This window comes from Gorilla gorilla, chromosome 1, assembly GCF_029281585.2.
Source record: "Gorilla gorilla gorilla isolate KB3781 chromosome 1, NHGRI_mGorGor1-v2.1_pri, whole genome shotgun sequence".
Classification (NCBI taxonomy): domain Eukaryota; kingdom Metazoa; phylum Chordata; class Mammalia; order Primates; family Hominidae; genus Gorilla; species Gorilla gorilla.
Window position 1 is genome coordinate 206,359,717 of NC_073224.2, and position 26,168 is coordinate 206,385,884.

At 43.1% G+C, this 26,168-nt stretch overlaps 1 protein-coding gene across 2 annotated transcripts in view; it reads left to right on the forward strand.

Moving 5' to 3' along the window:
• Positions 1-26,168, forward strand: part of CSMD2 (CUB and Sushi multiple domains 2) — a 647,961-nt gene that overhangs the window by 563,121 nt on the left and 58,672 nt on the right. For both annotated transcript variants that reach the window (XM_055391224.2, XM_063700513.1), the window contains 5 exons: positions 12,106-12,186; positions 12,657-12,770; positions 15,448-15,636; positions 18,362-18,508; positions 21,792-21,980. In XM_055391224.2, coding sequence (XP_055247199.1) covers positions 12,106-12,186; positions 12,657-12,770; positions 15,448-15,636; positions 18,362-18,508; positions 21,792-21,980 — 720 coding nt within the window. The remainder of the gene's footprint in view (positions 1-12,105; positions 12,187-12,656; positions 12,771-15,447; positions 15,637-18,361; positions 18,509-21,791; positions 21,981-26,168) is intronic.

Consider the following 26,168-nt stretch of genomic DNA (forward strand, 5'->3'; position numbering starts at 1 on the left):
TCTCTTATTCCTGTTCCTGAGCCTTCACCTGTACCAGAACCAGGCAAAGGAGGCTTAGCACAGCCCCAGGCCATCCTTATTTCCAAGTTCTTCTCAGCAAGGTCTTTCAGTGAGAGTGCTTGCCTAAGGGCACAATGCTCCTTCTGCCTCTCAGATGAGACATAAGGCCCTTGCTATGGTGTAAATGCTTAGGCCCCCCCCTAGAATTCATATGCTGACATCCTAACCCCCAAAGTGATGGTATTAGGAGGTGGGGCCTTGGGAGGCAATTAGGTCAGACAACAGAGCCCTCATGAATGGGATTAGTGCCTTTATAAAAGAGACCCACAGAATCACCACACTGAAGCCTTCTCAGTGGAAAGAGCTAAGAAACACAGGAAACACAGAGGCCAAGGTGGGCGGATCGCCTGAGGTGAGGAGTTCAAGACCAGCCTGACCAACATGGAGAAACCCTGTCTCTACTAAAAATACAAAATTAGATGGGCATGGTGGCACATGCCTGTAATCCCAGCTACTCAGGAGGCTGAGGCAGAAGAATCGCTTGAACCTGGGAGGCGGAGGTTGCGGTGAGCCAAGATCATGCCATTGCACTCCAGCCTGAGCAACAAGAGTGAAACTCCATCTCAAAAAACAAGAAACACAGGAGCCGCTTTTACCACATGAGGACACAGCATAAAGACAGCTGTCCATGAACCAGTAAGAAGGCCCATACCAGACATCAAAATTGCCAGTCCCTTGAACTTGGACTTCCCAGCCTCTAGAACTGTGATAAATACATTTCTGTTGTTTAGAAGTCACCTAGTCTATGGTAATTTGTTACAGCAGCCTGAATGGATTAAGACAGCCATTCAGTCCCAGCTCAGACCAGAGCCCAAGGCTTCACTGACCACAGGAGCAGGCAAGGGTCTGGGGCAAGAGAGGAGGAACTGCTGTGCCCAGATCGGCAGGCTCAAGTGGGAGAGGCACTGGACTAGGGGATGAGTGAGCAAGAGAGGCACATTCCATGCCTCATAGAACTTTTGGTAAGTTGTGGAATATATCCTACATATAAAAATGTATGTAACATGTATGTGCAGTTTAAAGAGTAATAAAATGAACACCATCATTGAGCCTAAGAAAAAGAACACCTAAGCCTTTGAAGCTCTGTTCCTTCCTCAACACATTCCCCTACCCTACCCTGAGAGTTAACCATGATCCTGTACTTTTGGTTAATAATTCATTGCTTTTCTTTTCATTTTACTCCATATGTGAGTCTCCAAAAATATGTTGTTTAATTTTGCATGTTATTTCTGTTATGTAAAGACAGTCATTCTATAAATGTTCTTCTGTGACCTGCTCTTCTCACTCAAAATTAAGTTTTTGAAATTCATGTTGATGCATGTGACTGTACTTAACTCATTTTTCAATGCTGTATGATTTCATTGCATGAAAATATAGCAATTTATTTAGTCTACTGTTAACACTTAATTTGTTTCATTTCAAGCAATAAGAACATTGTTGCTTATTCCTTATTGTGAACACGTACAAGGGTTTCTCTTGAGTGCATGTCTGTGTGGAGTTGTGAGGTTGTAAATATCCACATATTTAGTTTCACTAGGTAATGCTCAATTTATCTTAGAAGCAGTTATAACCATTTGCACTCTTCCCAGCAAGTGAAGTAGAGTTCCTATTGCTGTACATCCTTGCAAACACTGGGTTTTAGCAGACTTTACATTTCTACCAATCTGGTAGGTGCATGAGATGGTGTTTCACCTGTATGCTTGTGATGAGGCAGAGCATCCTTTCCTGTGTTACTGAGTGTTCATGCTTCCTGCTCTGTGAAATGTCTGCTCCCCAGACAGCTTTCCTGCTCCAAGGAGAAAGAGATAATGAGTAACTAAGAGGACAAAATTTTTGCAAATTGTAACAAATGCTTCGAAAGACATAAAAGGATAAGATAGCAAACAAAAAGTTGGAGAATTCCATGCAAAGTAATTGTGGAAAACCTAAGACAGGATATTCAAGATAAGAACTAAAGAAAAAAAAGGAGCTAGACTTGCAAAAAGTGGACAGTGGAAGGGAGTGGGGGAAAGAATTTTTGCCTTTCTCCAGGCAAGCAGCCCTAAGGAACTTTCTTTTCATATGAGGATCAATAAGAAAAAGGAAAAATACCTTAAGGAGACCTGTGAAAGATTTTATAACATTAAAAATTAGAACATGAAGTTTGAATTACAGAGAAAAATGCCCTTGAAAAAAAACATGGTTTAGGAACTAGAAGTAATAGAAATAAATTTTGGGAAGCATCTTCTTCTAATATAAGTCTAGATAACATGGACTCCAAATAACAGGTGAAATGTTCAGACAGCACACAAATGAAAAGAAAGATCTGGCCAAGAGATAAATAAAACGAAAGCTAAATCTCTTCCCTTCCCCACTTGAATAATTCAGTCCTAAAGCTGTGAGATGGGACAAAGCAAAGACATCTGATATGGTTTGGCTGTGTCCCCACCCAAATCTCATCTTGAATTGTAGTTCCCATAATCCCCATATGTCATGGGAGGGACCAGGTGGAGATAATTGAATCATGGGGGCCAGTTTCCTCCATCCTGTTCTCATGATAGTGAGTTAGTTCTCATGAGATCTGGTGGTTTTATAAGGGGCTTCCCTCTTTACTGGGCTCTCATTCTTCTCCTTCTTGCTGCCATGTGAAGAAAGATGTGTTTGCTTCCCCTTCTCCCATGATTGTAAATTTCCTAAGGCCTCCCCAGCCATGCTGAACTGTGAGTCAACTAAACCTCTTTCCTTTATAAAATACCCAATCTCAGGTATGTTTTTATTAGCAGTGTGAGAACAGACTAATACAGCATCCATACCTGTCAGGCAAGAGGGAGTGTGAACCATTGTAGCCCAGGCTGGGGTGTCAGGGGGAGCCACACTGATGGGCTGCCTGGCATGGGTAGCTGGAGCTTAGGTATCTGTACAGGGATGGAGCTGGCACAGGGTGTCAGAGCTCTGCGCAGGATGAGCAGACACCCATGTAGGGTATTGGAGCCCAAGCAGAGGAAGGCGGACATCCACACAGAGAAGGATCAGCCCAGCAAAGGAAGTCAGAGCCCAAGTAGGGTGAGGAGGGAGGGGTCAGCAGAAATGAAACCTTGGTTCCAGATGGGTGACTGATCAAATATGTTAATACGTTAAGGACAATAGAAGGCAGGTGTCTCACTGTCAGAGAAGAGGGTTAGAACTACGGATAGAGCAAAAATTATAATATACCCAGTGGTGTTAAATTTGAATTGAATGTATCAGTGTGAGCTTATGGTTTTCAATATGTAGAGATATGGAAGAAAATATCAGTGTGTGAGTGGGGCATGTTTGAGTACATGTGTGTTTGCACATACATTTCTTAGCTCTTTCTACTGAGAAGGCTTCAGAGCAGTGATTCTTCAATAGTAATGAGCACATCTAGCACCAGATATTGGTTCCTAAATAACATTTTCCACTAAAATGGACCAGGGCTCCTTGAAGAAATGGCTAATCCCAAGCCTGGGGCAGAGAAAGTAGAAGACAAGCCAGGAATATCTTATGGCAGAAACTAAGGAAATGCCCAAGGCATGATGGAGACATGTCAAAGGGACATAGAATCTGGCTTGGAGGGGTTCTCACTGACCATATTGGGGATAATTTGAGAATCAAAGTTGTTTAAAATAGTAACAAATGGTGGTAACCTATTGAATCAAACAGAACACTATGTATATCCACGCAGACATTAAATAATTACAAGTTTTTATAAGGAAGGGGATATTTACGTAACTTCAAACTACCCCCTCCCCCACCCCACTCCACACACAATAATAACAAAGGGAAAAAGAAGTGGAGAAGACTGGAAGACACGCCCACATCATCAATAATGGGACAAATTGAAATCATACTCCGGCTGAGAGGATGCAGTGAGAAGAAGCCAGCATCACTTCCATGATTATCCAGTTGCAGAAGACAAGCTGAACATAATCAGGAGGAAACACCAGGCAAACCTAACTTGAGGGACGGACTGTCAACTCCCCGGCAGGCAGTCTTCAAAAATATAAAAGTTCTGAAGGTCAAGTAAAGACACTGGAACCATTCCAGACTAAAGGAGACCAAAGAGACATGACAATGAAATGCAACATGTGATTCTGAACTGGATCAATAAATTATCAAGGAATTTATAGGAAAAACAGGTGAAACTTGAATGAGATGTGAAGATTCGATGGCAGTAATGTGTCAGTATTAATTTCCCAGTGTTGGTGGTTGCTTTGTGGTTATGTGAGAGAATGTGCTAGTTTGTAGGAAATACACTAAGATATTCTGGGGTTACAGGGCAACATGTTGGCGACTGACTTGCAGACGGTTCATGGAAAAAGATTTTTGTACTATACTTCCAACTTCTCCTATACCTTTGTGGCTGCTCCAAATTAAAACTTTTATTTCCAAGGGAAGCTAGATACTAAAAAATAGCAAGACTGAAAAGAAACAAAATAGTGTAATTTTCATCAGCACAAGAATCAGCAGAGAGCAGAAGCAACACTGTAGAAAAACAATGCAAAGATGAGGAGGACAAACCTGAAAATCTCAACCCAAATAGGGAGAAGGGCAGAGGCGTGAAAATGGTAGAGAGAAGATAAAAGATAAGAAATAAGGAGACCCAGTGGACAAAGAGCCAAGACACTGATAACAAACATTCAGGAAGAAAGGAACCAAATGGAAATGATAAAACTTTTCTGAGATGAAAGAAAACCTGTGTATATAAAGGAGCTCTCTGGATACCAAGAGAAATAAAAAAGAGGCTGGCAATTTTTTCAACTTGTAAGGGTGAGAAGTAGGGGAAATCTACAAGAATCCAGGCTGAGAAAGTTACCTTAAATGAACCAAAATCAGACAATTCTCAGGCTAATTTTTGACATTAGATTACAGAAAATGAAGGAGGTGATGTTTAAGGAGGAGAAAAAGCTGGGGGCTTCACGTGTGAATGCAAGAAATTGTTATTTGCAGGGATTCAAGAATTTACAATTATTGCCACTCTATCTCAAGCGGGGCTGTAACTCCAGGTGGCTGTAACTCCAGATGAACTCCAGATAAACCAGTAACTCAAAATAGAGAAGATGTATGAAAGAAAAGATAAAAATGGAGTGTTGATACTAGCTAAGCACAGACTTAAAGCTAAATAATAATGGAACATATGGATTCAAAGCAGTGCAAATACAATAATTCTTAAAAGACTAAAAATAATTATTTTATATTAATAAATGTGCAAGAAGGTGGAAAAGGGATAAGAGAATGTCCTTATCTTTTGTGATGGTGGAATCAATATATATTATCCAATTGTTGACTTTGATCACTAGAGAAATAAGGATTTTGAACATATACTTTAGTCACTAATATATTTAAAATGAAGTGTAATACTTCTAAATCACTAAAAGAAAAAACATGTAAAACATAATCCAAATATAAAAGGCAGAGAACAAAGGAAACTATTTAGGGACAAAGATACAGCAAGCACAAAATAAGATAAAGCAGTAGAATAAAATCATTCAATTGTAATGAAAAATGCAAATTTACTAAAATTCAATTTCCTGTTAAAAAACAAAGACTCTTAATGATCTGGTTTGGCTGTATCTCCACCCAAATCTCATCTTGAATTGTAACTCCCACAATTCCCATGTTGTGGGAAGAACCTGAATTATGGGGGTGGGTCTTTCCTGTGCTAGTCTCATGATAGTAAGTCTCACAAGATCTGATGGTTTTAAAAAATGGGAGTTTCCCTGCACAAGCTCTGTCTTGTCTTGTCTGCCACCATGTGAGACATGCCTTTCAACTTCCACCATGATTATGAGGCCTCCCCAGCCACGTGGAATTGTAAGTCCAATAAACCTCTTTCTTTTGTAAATTGCCCAGTCTCAGGTTTGTTTTTATCAGCAGCATGAAAATGGACTAATATATTTAGATTAACCTAAATAATATTCAACTATATTTTCTATACCAGGAACATAACTAAGACAATGTGACACAGTTTAAAGATAAAAGGGTGGCCAGAGATTATATTGGGCAAACATAAACAACAACAGTAACAATCAAAGAAAAATGCAGAATTCATAATGTCTTCAAGGTTCCATGTTATAGCATGTGTCAGAGTTTCCTTCCTTTTTAAGGCTGAATAACATTCCACACATGGTATATATTTATTAATAACGTTAGTACAGACCACATTTTGTTTATCTGTTCATCCCTCTATGGACATTTGTGTGGCTTCTACCTTTTAGCTTTTGTGAATAATGCTGCTAAGAGCATGAGTGTACACATATGTCATGATAATTTTTTTTTTTTTTTGAGACAGAGTCTTGCTCTGTCGCCCAGGCTGGGTGGGCGCCATTCTCCTGCCTCAGCCTCCCGAGTAGCTGGGACTACAGGCACCCACCACCTCGCCCGGCTAATTTTTTGTACATTTAGTAGAGACGGGGTTTCACCATGTTAGCCAGGATGGTCTCGATCTCCTGACCTTGTGATCCGCCCGCCTCGGCCTCCAAAACTGCTGGGATTATAGGTGTGAGCCACCGCGCCCGGCCGTCATGATAATTTTTAAAGTGATTATCCAATTAGGAAGGTTGCAGAAAGATGCCCACTTAGTGATAGGTAGTTTGAGAATTGCAGATCAAAAACCTTAACACAATATGATTAGCTACACATTCCAATCACTTTGTGGTGCTTGTGCTACTCATAATGTTCTCTTTAACTGCTCCTCTCCTCGGGGCACTTGGCAGCTGTTTGTACATTGTGACACCCCTCCACGCACACATCTGCCCCCCAGCCACAGAAGCTTGGACCAGAGGTGGACACCTGAGCTGAATGCAGCAGGGGCAATCAGATGTTCTGTCTCGGGAAGTTGAAATAGGACCCAAGAGATTCTACTTTTGCCTGGACCCATCTCCTGAAAAGATAAAAATCCAAGTGCAATGAATGGATTGCTGCTCTTCTACTTTCCATGTGGACCAAAAAGTAGAACAATCCTATGTGCAGAAAGAGAATGATTGAGAAGTGGAAAAATTTCCTTGGTTTCTGATGGCCCTTCAGTTCCTCGTCCTCTACCTTTGTGAAGTCTGGCTGCAAATCCACCCTTGGGTTCTCTCTTCTCTGAGAGGCTTTTTTGCTTATTCTAGCCTGAATTGATTTATTTACATCCAAAGGTTCCCAAGGAATACAACAACCTAGGACCCAGCAATCCTACTTCTGGGAATTATGCAAAGATATGTGCATGAAGATATTGCTTGATATGTTATAACAGGGAAATTAGAAATAATCTAAATGTAAAAATAGTAAGAGATTAGGTATTATAAATTTAAAGTGTATACTCAGAGAGAGAGAGATAGGGAAAGACACAGTCATTACAAATCATTCATGTATGAACCTGGGCAACATAGTGAGACTCTGCCTCTACCAAAAAAAAAAAAAAAAATTAGCTGGGTGTGGTGGTGCATGCCTGTAGTCCCAGATACTCAGAAGGTTAATGTGGGAGGATCGCTTGAGCCCAAGAGTTTGAGGTTACAGTGAGAGCTATGATTGTGGTACTGCACTCCAGCCTGGGTGACAGAATGAGAAGCTGTCTCTAAAAAGAAAATAAAAAGAATCATTCATGTAGAATAAATTCACTGATTTAGGAAAATGTTTATTTTATATTGTTCAGTGCAAAACAAGCAGGTGATTTTAAAAACTCAGGTGATGGTATCACAAGAAAATGCAGTGATTATGGACTCCCACCCTAGACCACACTCACCACTCCTTGTGATGTTCTGAAAAAGAGATACAGATGAGAAACAAAGGCAAAGGAAGGCATTTCAATATTAGCTGGGCATGGACCCCAGATTCAAAAGCAGAGCCTGAGTCCTTTGGTAAGCTCAAATGAACCATGTGAGCTCACATTTTTTTCTAAGCTAATTTGGTTTTAAAGGCTGCAAATGAGGCCGAGCATGGTGGCTCACGCCTATAATCCCAGCATTTTGGGAGGCCAAGGTGGGCGGATCACCTGAGGTTGGCAGTTCTAGACCAGCCTGACCAACATGGAGAAACCCCGTCTCTACTAAAAATACAAAATTAGCCAGACGTGGTGGCGCATGCCTGTAATCCCAGCTACTCGGGAGGGTGAGGCAGGAGAATCACTTGAAACCAGGAGGTGGAGGTTGCCATGAGCCGAGATCGCACCATTGTGATCCAGCCTGGGCAACAAGAGCAAAACTCCATCTCAAAAAAAAAAAAAAAGATAAATAAAAGCTTCAAATGAAAGGCCAATTCAGCACACCCAGCAGCTTGAGGAATAATGTTCTCAGGAAGACGACAGGGACCATTGCTCACAATGGCTGCTGCTGAGCCAACTGCTGCTTAACATTAATAAAGCAATTGCCCCCACCGTTCACGAGTTAACATGTTCACACACACCAGAATCTGGCTATGCTCTCTCAACACCTCACCCTCTTCCCCTCAGGGGAAGAAGGAGGGTATTGACAAAATGAAATGGAAGAGTCTGCCTTGAATGTCCCCTGCCCTAGAGTTCTGTAGCAATAACATGGTGGATACAGTGGGATACCATCAATGTGGAAAGAGTGTGTGTGTGTGAGTGTGTGTGTGTGTGTGTGTGTGTGTGTGTGTGTGTGTGTGTGTGTGTGTGTGTGATGGGAAATAGGGAGGGCATGTCTGTAAAAGACCCAAGATCCTACAGCAAAATCTTCACAGTGCTTATGCCTAGATGGTGAGATTTGGGAAATTTTTGTTTTGTTGCTTTTTAGTATCCCATGAGCTTCCCGCATTAAACAGAAATTTGTAATTTTATGGCCAGGCACAGTGACTCACACCTGTAATCCCAGCACTTTGGGAGGTCAAGGTGGGAGGATCACTTGAGCCCAGGAGTTTGAGACCAGCCTGAGCAATATCTTGAAACCCGATCTCTACAAAAAAAAAAAAAAAAAAAAAATTGTAATTAGCCAGGTGTGGTGGCATGAGCCTGTAGTCCCAGCTACTTGGGAGGCAGAGGTGAGAGGATAGCTTAAGCCCAGGAGGTCAAGGCTGCAGTGAACCATGATTGTGCCACTGTACTCCAGTCTGGGTGACAGAGCAAGACCCTGAAAAAAAAAAAAAAAACTAGTTTTAAAATGTAATGGAAAATCACCCCAATCAAAACAGTAATCACAAAATATAAAGTACCCAGGCTGTATTTAAGTGGGGATTTGTTTTTATTCATTTTTTTTCCTGGAAAAGTTTAGTATGCCTTAGAAGTTTTGAAGATAAGTATGACACTGAGAATGGAAGGCACCAATTTTTTTAACTTATTAAGAAAAATTATAATTGGCTACATAAAAACTTAATACTTCTACAAATCAAAAGTGCCATAAATAAAACTAAGCAAATGATAAACTGGGAAAATATAATTAACGGCTAAGGTCAACCTTGAATATTCAGAGTTCTTCAAATTTATAAGAAAAATAGGGGCAAAGAAAGTCTTTCATAGCTAGACCTTCTTTCTGCCTAGAGTTTTATAACGTGTCAAGCTGCGGGGTTTTGCCGTGCACTGGATATGGATGGTACAGTATGCAATGCACAGAGGCACTGTTTTGTCACGCCATATTGTTGGGTGATCATGAAGTGATGTTTTAAGTATTTAAACTTCTAACATATTGGTTTATCACAACTCTTTCAATAGACAGTTAAAAAGAGAAATGCAAATAGGCCATTAACATGTGAAAAATGCTTAGCCTAATTAGTTATCAAATGCCAATTAAAATAAAATAAATGCTGCTTTTTTGTTTAGCAAGTTAACAAAGATTAAAACAGACGACTATCTCTCCCAGTGGGGCCTAAGTTCTGTGAGGGCAAGGGATGTATTTGTTTTGGTTGTTCTTGTAACCTCATCACCTGACACAGTGCCTGACCCAGGGTGAGCCCTCCATAGACAATCATTACATGAACTGGGTGAAAGAAGAATGATGGCACCCAGTGCTGGAGGAACAGTCGCTCTGTTGACAGTATCAATGGGAACCATTTTCCTGGAGGGCAAAGTGGAAGCATGCAGCGAGTGCGGACGTGGCCTTCCCAGGCTTATGTTAAATCAAAGGTAAACCCACTTGATTACCTCAAGAGTGCCTCTTAGTCTTAACACCCACATTTCATAGAGCTTACGTATCTCTCAGTATGATACATTTCAGCGAGTGCGTCTATAGAAAACATTTACAGTTAGATCCCCCAAAACATAATACACCATTTTCAATAAATCTATATGCAGGGAAAGTCTCAAGTTGCATTCCAACTACAGTTGGTAAAATGTCAGAATCCCATGCGGACTTTTGGAAAGGGGCTCCAATTCCATGGCGGGGATGTGTGTCTCAGAGGCTGCTGGCTCTGAGGTGTCACTCCATGCTGTTCATTGTGAACTGTACTCTACCACCTAGTGCCAGTCCTGAATGCATTCCCACTGAGTCTTTCATAGCTAGACCTTCTTTCTGCCTAGAGTTTTATAATGTCTCAAGCTGCAAGATTTCACGGCGCACTGGATGTGGATGGTACAGTATGCAATGCACAGAGGCACTGTTTTGTCACGCCATGTTGTTGGGTGATCGTGATGTTTTAAGTATTTAACTTCTCTAACATAATGGTTTGTTGCATATATTTAGGTATTTTATTTTGTCTCAATTACTTTTTGGATTTTGGGTTGAAGTACAACACAGTATAATTTTTTCCCACTTAAAATAATGGGATATAGGCTCCTAGTTAATATCTTTACACAGAACATTTGATTTCCAGGAAAGGATTACTGACATTCAGCAGGAGATATCTGTACTTTCAAAAGGGTCATGTACTTGAATCTTCCTAGTTAAAAAATAAAAATAAAAAAACCATAAAAGATGCATATATAAAAAAAGATTTCATTGCAGCTTTATTTTAAATTGCAAAACTTTGGAAACCTAAATGGTTAACAGAGTATCTGTTAAATACATTCTAGTAAATCTGTACGATTAAATCCTATGAAGTTATTTCAATCATATTTTCTAAGAAATGTAATTATATGGGAAATTCTTGCAATATAATAGTAAGTGTGCAAGGATCAACACAAGCTGTATAACATATAATGCAAGTTGTATAAAACAAAAATATTTATATATGCAGAGAATAAACACTCCAGGAACGTACTGTAATTGGTTAACAGTCGTTATCTCTGAGAGGGCAATGGATAAGTTTGATTTCTTCCTACTGTTCCATAGAATACCTCAAATTTTCTTTAATGATAATGTACTATATTTGGATTTATTAAAGAACACTTTTTTAATATAGCAAAGATTGGGGTGATTGGAAATAGTAACGATAACAGCAGCAGTGGCAGCAGGAGCAGCTAACACTTGTATAGCACTTGACTCTGTGCCAGTAATAAAAGCCAGGTTATGAGCCCACACTGAACTTAGCCTCAGTAAATAGCATCCTGCCTCTAGCATCATCCAGTCTCTGCCCATAGGGATGAATTCCAGCCTAGAAAATTTGTGAAGCCAGAAGTATCTGGTCAAAGATCAGAAGGGTCAGCTTGTCAGCTGACTTCAGTGGGTACTCGGAGAAGCCACATGCAGCATGTAGATGCTCAGTGGTGGGAAGAATACAGGGTTTGGGAACAGCCAGACCTGGATTCAAATCCTACCTGTGCCACCTAATTCCTGTGTGACCTTGAGGAACTTACTTCACCTTTCTGAATCTCACTTGCTCACGAGTAGAGTAAGAGCACCTCACAGCATGGTCAGATGTTGTGAGGGTTAGAGTGGCAGCCTATAAAACGCCTAATATCCACGAGGCACTCAGAAAACGCTCCTCTCCCACCCTTCAGTGCTGGTGATGGTGTCACTGACTCCTTAGATTGCCCCTCTTTTGTTATTATTAATTTCAATAAGGATGACAGAAGATAAGCAAAAAGGACTTGGCTAAACTTGCCCTGTTTACAGATAAGTACTCATGAATATGTGTGTGTGAATAAATGAGGGATGAGAAAGTAAAGAATTGAACAAATGAATGACGGTGTACCTGGAGAATGATGATCTTACCCTGACTTGCCTGCTTTTATCTTTTCAGCTTATCCACTCACCAAATGCCCTCCTCCCACCATCCTCCCCAACGCCGAAGTCGTCACAGAGAATGAAGAATTCAATATAGGTACCACCTCCCAAGCCAGCAAGGACTGTGAGCCCAGGACTGGGGAAGGAAGGGAAGGTGGCGGGGGTAGCTGTCGGGCCAGTGGACCTTATCCCCTGCTCCTGTCTGTGGAGAGAGAAACAGTAGGCCCTGTGCCAGAGGGTTTTGCCCACTGAGTTTACACCCAAAATAAAATCAAAAGGGGAGGCAGAAAAACAGTTTTCTTTTTTTGGTTCAAGTTAGCATCTTTTTGAGAAATAAATCCATGCAAGACAGTATAAAATGTCCTGGAATATGAAACATTCCGAGGCTCAGACAAGGCTGAGTTGTGAGAGGGGAGCAGTTGTCTGGGCCATTTGATGGGAGCTGAGCTAGTTATTTAAGTCTGAACAGAACATGACTCGCCTCTGATTATCTCACCTGGAAGTGGGTTCAAGGCACTAATGACTGGACTTCTTAAGAGAGTCTACATGTTGGTCTTTCTTTGACAGGTGACATCGTACGCTACAGATGCCTCCCTGGCTTTACCTTAGTGGGGAATGAAATTCTGACCTGCAAACTTGGAACCTACCTGCAGTTTGAAGGGCCACCCCCAATATGTGAAGGTAATTGCATGGAGCCGCATCTGTATGGGGCCTAGAAGTTCCTCCTGAACAAAGCTCTTGTTTTGCTCCTCTTTCTATTCCCAGTTCTCAGCTCAGTCACTGCCCCATAACATGAAAGGTCACTTGGTAAATGTTGTCTGATGGATGAGTAAGTGCATGAGGAATGAGTGAGTGATCACTCTAGATAGGTTCTCTGCCCTGTTCTGATGTCTGAACTTGTGAATTGGCCACAGTGGCCACATTTATTTCCATCTGCCTTTTTTTCATTCCTGGGAATTTCTTGGAATTGCATACTGAGTACTGGAAGGAGGAAGTCCCTCCCTGGTGTGGGCGTGGGCTCACACACCATCCCTGCTTTACTGGTGCGCGGATGCACTCAAGGTGCTGTGTGCCAAACCAGGCAACTGAGAGACCACAGCAGTCTTTATTCCAGTGTACCATGCCTTGACAGAAATGAATTCGCTTCAGCGAGTCACCCCAATTAAGATCAAAAAATAGTCTCCACTCATCAGGCATCTGACCTAAGGCAAGGTACCTGATTGTCCTGCCCTCAGCCTTCCCTTCTATAAACTGAGGATAATGATAGTACTTATGCCATGGGGGTATTAAATGGGTTAATAACATAAACCAGTTTAGAATGATGCCTGGCATGCAGTAATTGCTCCATGTTTGTGTTAATATTATCATTAGTGCAACTACTGTTTCTAGAACTACTGCTACCTGCAAATATTCAGTAGCCTATGGGGAAACAGGTCAGCCTTTCCCCCACTTCTGGGAAAGCAAGAGTAGGAAGAACCTGCAATATGGACTGTCAGTGAGGAACAGCAGACCTGGTAGAGGCAGGAGAGGACCACGAGGCCTGAGAGAACTTAAGTATCACCACATATCAGTGCCCTGTGCTGGTCATCGGATTAGTGAAATCAGGAACATGTCAAAGCTAAGCGAGTTTCCTCTTAGAAGACATTAGTTTTCCTTCTCCTCTTAAAATGAAAAAGGAAGCTCTATTGGGAAAAGTCAGTGAGTACCTTTCAAAGCTACTCAGGCAGAATCCTGGATGAGTCCTGTGAAATTCTGGGCCACAGCAAGACTCTAGGAGCCCAGCCCCCGTGCTGATTACCAAGCACCACTTCTCTGAAGGCAGAGGTGAGATGGGTGAACAGCCCATGGCAAAGTCTTGTACCCAAAATAGCATTACCTGAAATTGTAATCCTGGGATTAATTTTTGGCCTTGCAGTTCCAGAACCTCCCTTTTACCAGTGTCCCAGAATCCAGCAGACCCAGGAAGCCTGTCTAAAGGCACATCTACTGCAAAATACTGATTTCTCCGTGTGCAGTGATAAGAATACTTACAACTATTGTCAATGCACACCTTTGTACTGAAAGAACAATGTACTGAAGAAGTTGATTTAGTCCTCAGAACTTTGCTTTGGCGTCCGCAACCCAAACAAATGGAGGTGGATGGTCCTGAAATTGCTTTCATGCTGTGATGCTTGCCTGTGCCCCAGGACACAGCACCTCCTCAGTGCTGGGGAAGGGCCTCTCTCAACCAGCAGCTTCCCTCCCACTCATGGTGATGATGAAATAACCAATCCTGCTCCTCCAGCTCCTCCTTTTCTAAGTTCCAAGTTCAGTGTCTTCCTTAGAATGACATTTTTTTCTTTAGCTATATAAATAGTACTAATTACGCCACAGCCAAGTTCTGAGACCTTTCTGTTCAAGATGCAGTTATCATCATTCCCTCTACAATTTATTGAAGCACTATGTTGCATGCTTTACATATATTATTTCATTATATATATATACATATATGTGTGTGTATATATATATATATATATTTTTTTTGAGATGGAGTCTCACTCTGTCGCCAGGCTGGAGGGCAGTGGTGCAATCTCAGCTCACTGCAACCTCCGCCTCCTGGGAAGCAATTCTCCTGCCTCAGCCTCCTGAGTAGCTGGGACTACAGGCACATGCCACCACACCCAGCTACTTTTTGTATTTTTAGTAGAAATGGGGCTTCACCATGTTGGCCAGGATGGTCTCGAGTTCTTGACCTCATGATTCACCCGCCCCGGCCTCCCAAAGCGCTGGGATTACAGGCATGAGCCTCCGCACCCAGCATGTAATATTTTATATAATGCTCACAACAGCCCTGTAAGGTCTGTGTTATCTCTGTGTTGGAGATAGAGAAGCCATCACACAGAGAGGAGATAACTTGTTCAAGACCACACCATTAGTAAGTGGCAGAGGTGGGCTATGAATCCAGGTGTATTTGACTCAAAATCCCATGTACTTACCTCTGCCCTATACAGTACAATCTTTGTTCAAATAAAACCCATTTTATAGATTATCTCCTTTGGATCTGGGGAAGCCTTACTGTTGTCTGTATGTATGTTCCATCCTCCCCTACTCAAAGCCAGGTAGTAGAACCCACAACTTATCTAGGAAGTGATTCCAACCAACTGGCAAAGCTCAAGTCTCAGAAATACTGCAATATTGACACAGGATCTAAGCCCACCTCATGTCATGGAGCAGCACAGTGATGGATGTGGGATCTTATCTGAATGTGCTCAAATACTGATTTTCTAGTGGTTGTCTTTAGTATTGGCAAAAGCAAATGTATTGGCCGTAGTTCCATCTCCACTCCCACGTACTTGGTGTTTCTCTTTCTTTCTCCAAGTGCACTGTCCAACAAATGAGCTTCTGACAGACTCCACAGGCGTGATCCTGAGCCAGAGCTACCCTGGAAGCTATCCCCAGTTCCAGACCTGCTCTTGGCTGGTGAGAGTGGAGCCCGACTATAACATCTCCCTCACAGTGGAGTACTTCCTCAGCGAGAAGCAATATGATGAGTTTGAGATTTTTGATGGTAAGTCAGTCAAATGCCTCACAGTTCTCTGCTGCAGAAGACATGGACTTGCTCCAGAACCCGAGGAGTCTGTGCTGCAGTTTTCCTATCAGGGCTTGCCAGAAGCTCCACAGGATGTCCTTCCCTACCACAGCAACCCCAAGGCCATGGGACCTGAGGGGTGGCATGGCCCAAGCAGCAGAGCTGCTTGTACTGTAACTTGAACCTGTTACCGAACCTTTTCTTACTCTAGCTCCCACTCAAAGCCATTCCTGTTCATGTCAGCAGATAAATGGGTCAAGCAGTATTCCCAAGTGAAGAGTGTGCTTCCTCCAAAACCCAGAGATCTACCAAACATTGTGCTGCCTCTTTGGCTTTAAGAGGGAAAATGTGCAATAATTTGCTCTTTAATTTGGAGGGCATGTCTCAGCATGCTTCAGACCACTGGACCCTAAAAATTCATAGCAGAACTTTGTAGGATTTATCTCTTACCCTCTGGAGCACATGCATCTTGAAAAGGCATCTTGCCAAAGCACTAATTGTCCCTTCTCACTCATCAGGTCTAATTAATATGATGTCCTCAATAGAGTGAACCAATATGTTATATTCTGCAAGATGTCCAGATGGTCCACATCCCTTTATACTCTGTTATGACAGAGAGCAGGAGAAGTAACATAGCTCTGGGGGAAACCATGAATGTATACTGTTGTCTACCTCATGTGAATGCAAAGTGCTTCTGATCCTCATTTCTGAAGGGTATGGAAAAGACTACATGGCCAGATCAACAGCTACATTCTATGTAACCAAGGCTGTGTTAATCTGTTCTAATAAAGATATGCGCCTCACACAGCTGCTACAATTGAGGCTCCTACTTTGTTAAGTGTGTACTGTGAGACGGACCTGGGCCAGGACTCCATTTATTCCCAAAACCAACCTTCATACACCACTCCTCTGGCAGAGTAGCTATGATAGTGCTTTGGACCCCCCAGGCATCAGCATCAATTAACATCCTGTATCCAGAAGTCTTTGATATATCTGAACATTCCATTTTCTATAATATTCTGTTTTCTGAGTAAACAGTAGTAGGTCTTTTGGGGGAAGAACGGTAGAAACAACTACTATATACAATTATTGTCATTGTGCGGGGTCTTTTTTCATAGGGACCCAGCCTCTTGGGAAATGAAACCTGGCTCAAGTCTGCAAACTGGGCAAAGGATTGCACCTTTCTGCTGGGGGCAGCTTTTCTCATCCTGCAGTTAGCTACTAATGATCTATTTTGTTCATGTAGTTATACTTGTTTTGGCTGCTCTTCTTGGCTTCCTATTTACCTTGCCCTCAGGAACATCATGTTCTATGAGCCATCTTCGTAGATCCCGTAGGCCAGGCTCTCCCAGCTGCCATTCCAGCCTTGCTTCCCATTTTAGTAATTATGCCATCTTTGCTTCTGACTGTTAAGTAATTCCACCTGGCCTCTGTGTTCTAGGACCTTCTCATCCCCATTACTGCTAGGGAGCCCAGTGTCTCTCCCCATCAGTTTTGACCTACAGAGGATAGCCATCAGTTACTCAGGTTTTCAGCAATGCTGGTGCTCACCCGCTCCAGGAAGGCTGGAGCTCCTCACCTCCTGATTGCTTTAGTAAATGGAGTGTCCTCCAGGTCTTCCTGAGAACTATGGTCAACTTTTACACAGCAGACCTAGCCCAGCATGCCACTTCTCCCAGCCTTTCCCTGCACAGTTTGCATGGCAGTTCTGGTGACTCTACTTTGTTTAATATGATCCATTAATTTTTCCAAGCTTCTAAGAGCTGTCTCAGTGGCATAGTAGAGCCATCATTCAGGGCCTTTTCCAGAGTGATAAATCCTGTGTTATGGGTTATCCAGCTTTATATTCTGCGCCCCTTCAACCAGCCCCCTCGGGATGCAATCTCAGACATTTAAGGTAGGACAAAAGAAGAGGGAGGTCTTTCTCAAAGAGCTTTCAAAAGCAGTATTAGGGAGCTCTGTTACTTATGACCCCAAGACATGACATTTTCCTCTAGCTTTATTGCTATGTATTCATTCCATAAATATTTTTTTCTATATGGCAGGCACTGAGCTTTTTTTCTTTTTTTTTTTTTTTGAGGCTGAGTCTTTCTCTGTCACCCAGGCTGGAGCATAGTGGTGCGATCTTGGCTCACCGCCTCCTGGGTTCAAGCGATTCTCGTGCCTTAGCCTCCCCAGTAGCTGGGACTACAGGCATGCACCACCATGACCAGATAATTTTTGTATTTTTTTTTTTTCTTTTTTTTTTTAGTAAAGATGGGGTCTTGCTTGCCAAGCTGGTCTCAAACTCCTGGGCTCAAGTGATCCACCTGCCTCACCTTCCCAAAATGCTGGGATTACAGACATGAGCTTAAATACACACAAGAGAAGTAGGGTGGCCAAGTGGAAGAAGTTCCCAGTTTGAAAACCAGCTCTTCCATTAACCAGCTACTTGACCTTGTCAAGTCTCAAAATGCAAATCAATTTCATCTTACCTGCCAGCCCCTAGAGGTAGGCAGGGACTTCCTAGAGCACTGCTTTAGAGCTGGGCTTAGGAGAAAAGAGCACCTTGAGCAATGCCTGTGGATGCAGAGAGAGGAGTGCAAGTACAAATGATTTTGCTGACTCTGAACAAGTCACCCCACCCTCTGAGCCCTGAGGTCTTCCCTGGAGGCTCCCTGTGATGGCTCCCATGGTCTGTAATCCTGTGTCCTTCTCACCCCAGGTCCATCAGGACAGAGTCCTCTGCTGAAAGCCCTCAGTGGGAATTACTCAGCTCCCCTGATTGTCACCAGCTCAAGCAACTCTGTGTACCTGCGTTGGTCATCTGATCACGCCTACAATCGGAAGGGCTTCAAGATCCGCTATTCAGGTGAGTGAAAAAAACACAAATAAGCCACAGGCCCTCTCCTCATCGAAGCCTCAAGCTCCTCTGTGGAGACCGGGCAGCCATTCCCCTCCTCTAAATCTGCCTCACCTGAAGCTAAGTGGTCTTTGCCATTCCCCTACCTCCTATTTTTCTATTCCATTCCCCTCTTGAACCTCTTCCCTCTTTTCTCATACTGCCAGCCTTTGTCTTCAGGATAAGTTTAACAATTTTATATGATCTGATAATGCCTAACAGTGATCCTGTCCCTTTAGGAAAGTTAGGAAATGCTAATAAAAGTTTCTTAAAACTAAAAAGCCCTAAGGCATGGATCTCTGACTGGCAGATGTTAAGCATGCAGCAAAGGATGGGCTATATTTCAAGGCCAGGTGCCTTTCTTCTGCTCTGCAAGCCATATCTTATAAACAGAGTCAGATCAAAAGGCCAAAGACTGACCCAGGCAACAATCTATAAGGACTGAAAAAAATAATCCTGGGAATATAATGAGATGGAGAAAATTGAATTTATCTGATCTCTCGTCATGGGGATTACTGTCTGTGGTTGGAAGAAAACTTCACAAGCTGCTTGATGCCCACTTTGAAGAGAGGTGGGTTCAGTGAGCTGCTGACTGGGCTCCGCAAGCTTGGAGGCAGAAATGAATTACTTAAGACCATGGGGGGTTCCATCACACACCAGTTCCCTTTCAGCACTCTTTCCCCTGGCTACCTTTGGCCTACATTCCAGGCAAACAATGAACAAATTTCTAAAGAATATTGGTTGGGGGCTAGGTGCAGTGGCTCACGCCTGTAATCTCAGCACTTTGGGATGCCAAGGCGGGCAGATCACCTGAGGTCAGGAGTTTGAGACCAGCCTGACCAACATAGTGAAACCCCATCTCTACTAAAAATACAAAAATTAGCCAGGCATGGTGGCATGCACCTGTAATTTCAGCTACTTGGGAGGCTGAGGCAGGAGAATCACTTGAACCCGGGAGGTGGAGGTTGCAGTGAGCCGAGATCACGCTACTGCACTCCAGCCTGGGCAACAAGAGTGAAACTCTGTCTCAAAAAAAAAAAAGAAAAAAAAAAGAATCTTGGTTGGAAGGAATGTCAAATTCAGTGCCTGAAGTCCCACTTGCCACAGTCCATCTCTTCTCATGGGTCTCCTACTTGCAAGACCAGCCCATACTCAGTGGGTGGACAGTCTTAAAGAATCCCTGGGTGTAGCTTTCAGGGAAGAGCCAACCAGAGGAAGCTGAGGGCCCCTGGGAGAAGGTGGGTCTTGACTGTCTCAGAGCCCATATCCTCTGCAAAGTCCATCCAACCTCTCCTTTCCCTGGTGCACACAGAGAGGGGTCTGGGTGGCTGCAATGACTGAGTGCCCCGATGTCAGTGACCAGCTCTCTCACCTACTAGCTGTGGGATTATTAGGCAAGGTACTTAACCACTTCAGGCTTCAGTGTCCACATGATGGAAAAGAAACTTTAAGGTGCCTCTTAGGGCTGAGTTCCTGGCAGCTGCTCACTCAAACAGGAAATATAGCAGTTTGGTAGCATTTCACTATGCTGGTTGCTAAATTAGGAACTGAACGTTATTAAGGAGTTACCCTTTCCTTGATGTTCTAACGTGTTTTGGGATAATGAGTCAGTTGTAATTACAATACATATGCCACGTAGAAAGTGAGTTAATTACATGGCGCAACAATTAGTACTTAATAATTCAGATCGAGTAGATGAGTGTAATTTGCACCTGCATCTGTCACTGTGACTAAGTATATTTTACAACCGAGATTCTTGTTCCTGAGGGAGGTAACCATGTGGATACAGCACACATAGGACACAGGGGGCAAAGCAGGAGTAGGGAAACAAATTCAGCTTGGAAGGCAGCTATTTAAAACAACAATTTCACCGGCAGAGGGATATGATCACCAAGAAAGAGGCCGGGGACCTCACCAGGGGTGGCTGTAAGGGCCCCACGCCCGCATCCTGCCTTATCCGTCTCTGCCTGGAAGACCCCACCAGGGACTCCTAGGGCAAACAAAGAGAATTATCTGCCTGCTCCTTTGGTCATCCCTCTTTCCTGGCCTCACAGAACTCCCCCTGAGGATCCCTGGCAGGCTTTATAATGTGAGTCCTTTCGGGCTGGGATTTTTTGTTTTGTTTTTTTTGTTTGCTTGTTTTTTGAGACAGAGTCTCACTCTGTCACCCACGCTGGAGTGCAATGGCATGAGCTCATCTCCCTGCAGCCTCCACCTCCTGGGTTCAAGTGATTCTCCTGCCTTAGCCTCCCGAGTAGCTCGGACTACGGGCACGCACCACCACGCCTGGCCAATTTTTATATTGTTAGTAGAGATGAGGTTTCACCATTTTGGCCAGGTTGGTCTTGAATTCCTGGCCTCAAGTGATCCACTGGCCTCAGCCTCACAAAGTGCTGGGATTACTGGCGTGAGCCACTGCGCCCAGCCCAGGCCAGGGTTTTGGTCTGTTTTCTTCATTGTTGTATTGCAAGCACTTAGAACAATATCTGGAAGATAATAGATACTTGATATCTATTTGTTGAATAAATGAATGAAATAAGTTGAAGCCATATGCGGAGGAGAAATGAGCACTGTAGGGAAATGTGTGTCCCGGGTTGCCACAGGTCCGTCTCAGCACATTCCCCCACACAGCACAAAGAAGGACAATGACCACTTACTGAGCATTGAACAGTGAGTGCCCCATGCTGTGCTGGGGGCTTTATGTACACAATCTACATATACAGCTTAAATTGCCCAAAAATCTGTGAGGTGGGTATTACCAGTCCCAATTTACAGGCGAGGAAATTGGAGCTGAAGTGATTTGCCCCAAGTTACAGAAACTGGTCAGATCAGAAACGGGACTGGAGCCCAGCCCTCACTAAGGTCAAAGTCCACACCCCCGCAGTCGCAGCTTTCTGGAACCAACCCCGTTGGGTTCTACTTTCTAAGTCTGTTTGGGAGCTGAAGGGATTTGAGAGCCTGAACTTAGCCATACAACCAGATCTACCTTTGGACCGCAAAAGGGACCCAGTGCTTCATGAAGCTGTTTTTTTTTTTGTTTTGTTTTGTTTTGTTTCCGTTGTTTTGTTTCGGCTTTACCAACCTGACTGGGTGTTTTTCAATATCCACCATTCAGACTTTCCTCAATAGCAGAGGATGTGGCAGTGGCAAAGACAAGGGGATGGGGGGAGACGAAAGGGAAAGGGGCCTGCATGAAAGACCATGTCTGTCTTTCTGCTGGTGCCAGTTCCCTGAACCTCATCTTGTTGTTCAGCCCCTTACTGCAGCCTGCCCAGGGCTCCACTCCATGGCTTCATCCTAGGCCAGACCAGCACCCAGCCCGGGGGCTCCATCCACTTTGGCTGCAACGCCGGCTACCGCCTGGTGGGACACAGCATGGCCATCTGTACCCGGCACCCCCAGGGCTACCACCTGTGGAGCGAAGCCATCCCTCTCTGTCAAGGTGAGAAGCAGGTGGAAAGGGGGTCACAAGGTAGCTCGGATCCAACTCATATCTTGGGTTTGTCCCAGGACTAGTCACTTCCAAATGTGGGTTTCCTCTTTGGTAATTATTTCATTCTTTCCACAAGCATTTACAAGATCTGTAGTGCGTAGCAATCTCAGTGTTTTGAGATCCATGGGGGAGATGGGTATGTGAGCACATCAATGCAAAGTGGCAGAGGAAGGAAGTGTCGTGTCAGGAGCATAATCAGTGTTGTGGGAGCCCAGAGGTGAGAAAGGATCTGCTTCCTCCTGGCCAGCTGGGGAGGGCTCCCAGCAAAGGGGATGCTTGGGTTCCGGCTCATAGAGCAAGTGGGTTGATCAAACACTTGAAATGTGTCAGTCAATTTGCATGCATTACCTTTTATGATTTATGATTTTATGATTTATGACAGTTTTTTCCCTTCAAGTAATATACATTCAAACTAAAAATCTGAAGAAGAAAAAAAACGGTAGATAATGCAAAAGAAAAAAAGTGAAAATGAACAATAAACCTGAGATCACCACTGTTAACATTTCAGCACATTTCCTTTGGTCTTTTATGTATTGATTATAAAAATAGGTTCATCCGTGTACAAAGCTCTTATAGATTTTGTTTCCCATAATGCTGTGCAACCACTGAAAATCATGGTGAGGAAGTATATTTAACTATATACTATTTTTTGAGACAGAGTCTTCCTCTGTCGCCCAGGCTGGAGTCCAGTGGCATGATCTCAGCTCACTGCAACCTCTGCCTCCTGGGTTCAAGCAATTCTCCTGTCTCAGCCTCCCGAGTAGCTGGGATTACAGTCACCCGCCACCATGCCTGGCTAATTTTTGTACTTTTAGTAGAGACAGGGTTTCACCATATTGGTCCGGCTGGTCTCAAACTCCTGACCTCAGGTGATCCGCCCACCTCGGTCTCCCAGAGTGCTGTGATTACAGGTGTGAGCCACCGCGCCTGGCCTCTATTGTTAATATTATACTTCCTCACCATTATTTTCAATAGTTGCACAGCATTATGAGAAAATTGTCATTCATTTAAGTATCATTCTCTTGTTGGTCATTTGGATTTCTATATTCTTTGTGACGATAAACTTATAATTCCATCTTTATGAATATTACATATTTCCTTAAGGCAAATTCTCAGAAATGAGATTCTTGCATCATAACGTATGCGATTGACAGCTGTCGATACTGATTGCCTCCCAGAAAGTTTGTCCTCATGTATAGCAGCATGTGAGAACTGTCTTTTCTCCCACAGTCTCAACGTTAGGCACTGCATTTAAAAAAAGAAGAAAACATTGCCAACTACATAGACAAAAACAGGAAATCACATTGCTATTTGATTTTTCCTTTGGTTCCCAGTAGTGGTGAAGTACTTTTTAATGACATCTCTCATCTCTAATCCTCACAACCTTCTCGCCTGTGCCTGTGCTTTCTCAAAGAACAAAAACAATGTGCTATTAATAATCGACTCTACCCCTAAGCAAAGGTCACAGTGAACTGGCTGTCCACAAATGGCAAATGGCATTTGGCTTTGGTCTCTGCGTCTCTAACTGCATTAACAAGGACAAGTCTTTTTTCCGGAGCGCCAGTTGGAACCTACTAATCCTCTCATTTCTGTTACCTTACATCACCACCCAAAATTAAGCCTCCACCAGACTTCAGTTGACCCATCCCCATACTACTGTGCATGTCTTCTCCCCAATCCACCCCTTGCCTCCCACTGATGCCCTTCCTCTAAGCCTCCCACTGCGTTCTCTGGAATCCTAGTTCCATGGCCAGCAAGCGTACACCCTCAGTCCCTACCCAGCTGGCTGTCTTCACTTCCTCCCTCCGTGGAGACCATGGCTGTCCTCTGAGAGCACGTATGCTGTGGCCCTTTCAAGTGGAGTGTTAATCCCCCTCCACCCACCTCCTACTTCCCACAGAATTCTGGGCCAGGAAGGGCCTGGCATTCTTCCACTTCTCTACTGCTGTTTCCAAACCATGACTTTTCCACTCTTCCTTTAGAGACTCTGTGCCTCCTAATGCCTTCTCTCTCCTTCCCCAGCCCACTCTCTCACTCTGTCTCTCTCCCTCAGAGATCTCATTCCACCACAAGCCTCAAATACTTTGTGATTGTATCCCCTTCCCCTCCGACCCACAGGAAGTATCCCTCTTACCACCGGGTTTTGGGGACTGCATTTTGGCATGGAGATCATGAGACACAGGCTTTTAGTATCTCAGGCTGGAGTATTATCTTCTGTCTCCTTAGTTATCTACAAGAGCAAGGCCAGGCCAGGGCCTGTGAGAAGTGGCTGCCGCCCACTTCCTTCACTGCCCTCCCTGGATTGACTCTCCATGCAAGACACCAGTGGAGATCCAAGTATTTCTTCCCAAAGGATTCAAGGAAGCTGGGCAGGTAGTTGATGTAATATGACAGCTTAGCTAACCTAGTTCCACTGAAGGAGCTCATAGCCTTTCTGATTAGTCATTAAGAGTCTCATGTTTAAACACTCTCTTATTTCTCATTCCTTCTGTGTTCCTGATCCTCCTCTTCTGGAAAGTCCCACACCTAGATCCTTCTTCCATCTTGGTATTCCAACTTCTCTCCCTCTGAACAGTCTACCCTCCTCCATTCATAATGGAGCCCCAGCCTGATGCCTCTTATTGGTTCTGGAAATTCTTATAGCATCAAGCATCTTGTTAGGCAATCTCAATGGGACTCTGCCCAAGCTTATTCTGGCTCTAAGCGAAAAAGTTCTGAGCTCTAGACTAGTAGCCAGAGAGGATAGTGGATGGAGGCAGTAGTGGGTACTTTGACGGATTAATCTTTCCATCTGTAATACCCCCTGAGCTGTCAAAGGGCAAGGATGATTTATAAGTATTACTTTCTTTCAAAGACCAAACAGTCTACTCTTGCCTAAGTAATTCCTATTCCTCCTATAAACATAATGTCGACCCTACTCCTTATAAAATAATAATCCTGGCCATGTTGCTGCAAACATTTCTCTCCTGAGTTGTCCCTTTGAGATTCCTTTTCTTTGTATTCTTGAGTTAGTTCTGTCATTTTTCATATCTCATATCTTGTCCTTTCCTGGTTTTCACCCTCTTTTTCATGGGGTATATCCTTAAGTAAATTCCTCAGAAAGGGTTCACAAGAGGTGCATTTTCTGAGACTTTACATTGTCTGAAAGTGTCTATCTTTTTGCCCTCACACATGCTTGGTCAGTTGACTGGGTAAAATTCTAGTTTATAAATCATTTTCTTCAGAGGTTTAAAGCTTTGTTCCATTATCTTTGAACACTCACTGCTGATGGGAAGTCTTATGCCAGTTTGATTCTCATTCCTTCACAGTTGTGTCATTTTTTTTCTCCTCTTTCTAGTAATTTGGAGGAATGCCTGTGTGTCTCTGGACTTCTTAGATACACAAAATTCCATGATGGTGAATCTAAGAGTGATTCTCTTTGCATTCCTTTGGCTCCCTTTCCATCTGAAGACTTGTGTCTCTCTTCAGCTCTGAGAAATTTTCATCTATGATAATTCCATCCCATCCACTTTTTGTGTTCTCTCTTTTTGGAGCTCTGAACAGTTGGATGCTGGACCTTCTGTATTGAGGATTGATCTGTGTTTTCTGTCATTTTCTCTCATTTTCGGTCTCTTTTTTTTCTATATTCTGAGAAATTTACTTTTCATCTCTAATCCTTTAATGCTTCTTTCGGCAATCATATTTTTCATTTCAAAGAGTTTGTCCTTGTTTTTTTTGTTTGTTTTTTTTTCCTTCAGAGCACACTGATTTTATTTTATGAGTACCGTAGGTCACCTTGACTTTCTCAAGATACTACTGATCAGAAGTTTAAAGATTGTGTATCTTCCATTTTCTAAATTAGCTCTGTTTCCTAAGGGGACATTTGTTTTAAACTTTATCTTGGTTTGTCTTGTTCACACTGCTGATTTTCTTCACGTGTATAATGATCCTTGATCGTATTTTAAAAGTAAGGGCCAGGTTGACTTTTCCAGGTATGAGATGTGGATTACCTTTGTTATTTTTATATACAGATATCTTGGTCCACAAAGTCTCTCCTATCAATGAGAGGTTGAGTTGAGTATGTGGCAGACCTGAGTAGGCAATGGGGCAGCCTTTAGGCCAAGAGACCATAAATCCTAGAATTAAAAGAGCTTTCCT